At 60.3% G+C, this 2,635-nt stretch overlaps 1 protein-coding gene across 1 annotated transcript in view; it reads right to left on the bottom strand.

The window, feature by feature from the left end:
• The window catches only part of LOC104510931 (hypoxia up-regulated protein 1-like), a gene marked incomplete at both ends in the record, with an annotated part of 3,908 nt that extends 1,277 nt beyond the window's left edge, over positions 1-2,631 (bottom strand). The window contains 8 exons of the mRNA XM_010153343.1: positions 22-82; positions 193-331; positions 496-683; positions 794-926; positions 1,010-1,092; positions 1,592-1,726; positions 2,082-2,265; positions 2,594-2,631. Of these exons, the coding sequence (XP_010151645.1) occupies positions 22-82; positions 193-331; positions 496-683; positions 794-926; positions 1,010-1,092; positions 1,592-1,726; positions 2,082-2,265; positions 2,594-2,631 (961 nt within the window). The remainder of the gene's footprint in view (positions 1-21; positions 83-192; positions 332-495; positions 684-793; positions 927-1,009; positions 1,093-1,591; positions 1,727-2,081; positions 2,266-2,593) is intronic.
• Between the last annotated feature and the right edge of the window lie 4 nt (positions 2,632-2,635).

Raw genomic sequence — 2,635 nt, 5'->3', positions numbered from 1 at the left:
GCACCGACGCGCAGCGTTTACTTGTCAGCGTCGACTCCTCCTCCGGCTTCTCCTCCACCACCGTCTCAAACACGGATTCCACCTGGGAGAGGGGAGCACAGGGTGAGCCTCGGGCAGGGACCACCCGTAGCGGAGAGGGATGGAACCAGAACACGCGGAAGCTGACAGACGTCGCGACAGGGCCGCGCTTACCCGGTCCAGACTGAGCACTCCACTCTCATCCATGTTGAAGTGAGCTTTGATGCCTTTGGATTCATAATCCGGGTGCTTCTTGAAACTGTCCCCAACCCCCTTCAGCCTCACGGTGGTGAGATTGAGAGAACCAAAAACCCTGGCAACGCAGAGACAGAAGTGAAAAGCGAAGGTAACAAGGCCGTGGAGTAGCGAACCGCTTCCTGCGCGGCACAAGGAGCCGGCACGGTTCGGCTGGCGAGAGCGCGCGCAGCTCGGAGACACGGTCACGTCCCTACGCCCGCAGCAACCCCCTCGGCTCACCGCAGGTCACCCTCGCTCAGGAACGACAGGTCCCCGTAGTTGACATAGAACTCGAAGTCGTCGGTGTAGCGGTTGAAGGTGATGACCTTGCGCTGCGGGTAGGGCGCCATGCGCTGGAACAGGATCCTCTTGTTGTGCTTCAGACTCTTGGATTTATCGTCCTCCTCCACCTCGCGGGTGAACTCCACCTGCAGCCCAAACAGAAACCCTGAAGCCGGGGCGGGCGAGCGTTTCCCGGCAGATGTTTCTGTACGCCCGGCGTCTTGGAATCGGCGCTTCAAAGCGACGCGAGGGTTACCTGGATGGGAAACAGGGCGGCGTCCCGAACGACGAAGGGCTTCACCTTGAAGGCTTTGCTCAGAGCAGCTGCCTGGTAGACGGCTCCCATGGCGGCGGCCTCGTCGGCGTTGATGTTCTTGCCCAGCTCTTCCCTACCGAGCGCAAAGCAAGACGTGAGTTTGGTGTCTGCGGCCTGGCAGCAGGAGCCCGGCGAGGAGGGGCCTCACGTACTCACTTGCCCACCGCTTTCAGCAAAACCTCCTGCACTTTGGGGACCCGCGTGGCACCGCCGACCAGAATCACCTGGTCGATTCCATCCTAGGGATTGGAAACAGTCACCTCGTCTGCAGAAAGCAACCTGGGACAGCCACGTTCAGAGCTCCCCTACGCTCCCTCCCGCTCCAGGAACACCCACGCTACGTCCTGCCGTCCCCAGGCATGCCAGTGCCCAACAGATCTCAGGCAGGGTGACTCGGGCCATGCCACCACGAGGAGTCGGGTCTGTCCAGCAGGGACAACGTGACCAAGTCACCCGGAACGTGGGACTCAATTCGGGATTAGATAAACTACAGTTTAATGCTCAGGCAGCGAGCTGGACCAGAACAGATAGACACCCAGAGGTGACTCCAGGCCTTGCAATGGACATCAGAGCCCAGAGATGCTCAGGAGCGTGCTGGCACCCTGGAAAGCACTTAACAGCCTCTCCAAACCGCCAGCCCGAGAGGAAAGCAGTTTTTACCCCTCCGAGTCCGACCGCAGCACAACAACAGCTCCACACGCAGAAGCTTCAGGCTTGGTAACGCATCCTTAAACCTACCAGGCTCATCTCCGCGCTGCTCAGAGCCTGCTGCACGGGGCCTGGGACTCGCTGGAACAAGTCAGAGCACAAGTCCTCGAATTCTTGCCTTGAGACCTTGGCCTTGAAGTCGATGTCATCTAGCAGCCCCTCAATCTGCCCAAAAAAAAAAACCCAGCCAGAATGAAATTACTCGTGGAGCATCCTTCAAGGAAAACCTCTGCCCAACTCGCCCGGTGTGGAAAAGGTTCCAGCTTAAGGCACCCAGGACCCAGCGAGCCCCGACGTTGCTAAGGCAACCAGAGGATGCAACGCGGTTCTACCAGGCGGCTGCCCCCAGCAAAAGCTCGTTCACCAAACCTCACACCTTGCGCCCAGCCCACTCACTTCATCCCCAGCAGCACCACCGCCGGGCCCAGAACACCGGGAGCGACGCTTTCCCACACCCCGACGCCTCTCCCTAACGCCCTCGGCCCTGAAAAAGCTGGAAACGCGGTGCCGGGGGCCAGACCTGCGCCATGTGGTCGGCGTTGGCGCTCAGGACGGTCTTCAGGCGGTTGGCCTCCTTCAGCAGCTTGGCCATGGCCCGGGCATTCTTTCGCACGTCCTTCGAAGGGTGCTGATCGTTGAAGAGTTTCGCCAAGTGGTCCTGGAGACGGAGCTCCATCTCCAAACCTCCAAGTGTGCGGTCAAACCTGAGCGAAAGAAAACAGGGGTGGAATGGACCATGGTGAAACGCAAAGCTCGTGCGCCGTTTCGCCAACGGGTGGAGCGGGAGCGGCCAAGAGGAACTGCAGCACCGACGGCTGCGGAAGAGCAACGGTCGTTCCAAAAATAACACCCTACGAGGAAACAGGGAAGCGATTCGCCACCACAACAGCCTCCGAGCACCCAACAAAACATTCCCGCTCTGCGTCCGAATGACCAGCCCAGCAGCAAAATTCCCCACTTGGAAGCGGCTGCGAAACACACGGCTCCTTCCCGAGAGCTGCGGGTGTCGCGCAACCGGCCTGGAGCCCTTACCCGATGCCCTGGATCTGCAGCTGGGGCTGGGTCCCCGAGTCC

The sequence above is a fragment of the Eurypyga helias genome, unplaced genomic scaffold (assembly GCF_000690775.1).
Source record: "Eurypyga helias isolate BGI_N326 unplaced genomic scaffold, ASM69077v1 scaffold19330, whole genome shotgun sequence".
In the NCBI taxonomy this organism is placed as follows: Eukaryota; Metazoa; Chordata; class Aves; order Eurypygiformes; family Eurypygidae; genus Eurypyga; species Eurypyga helias.
This window is presented reverse-complemented; position numbering and strand designations above follow the sequence as displayed.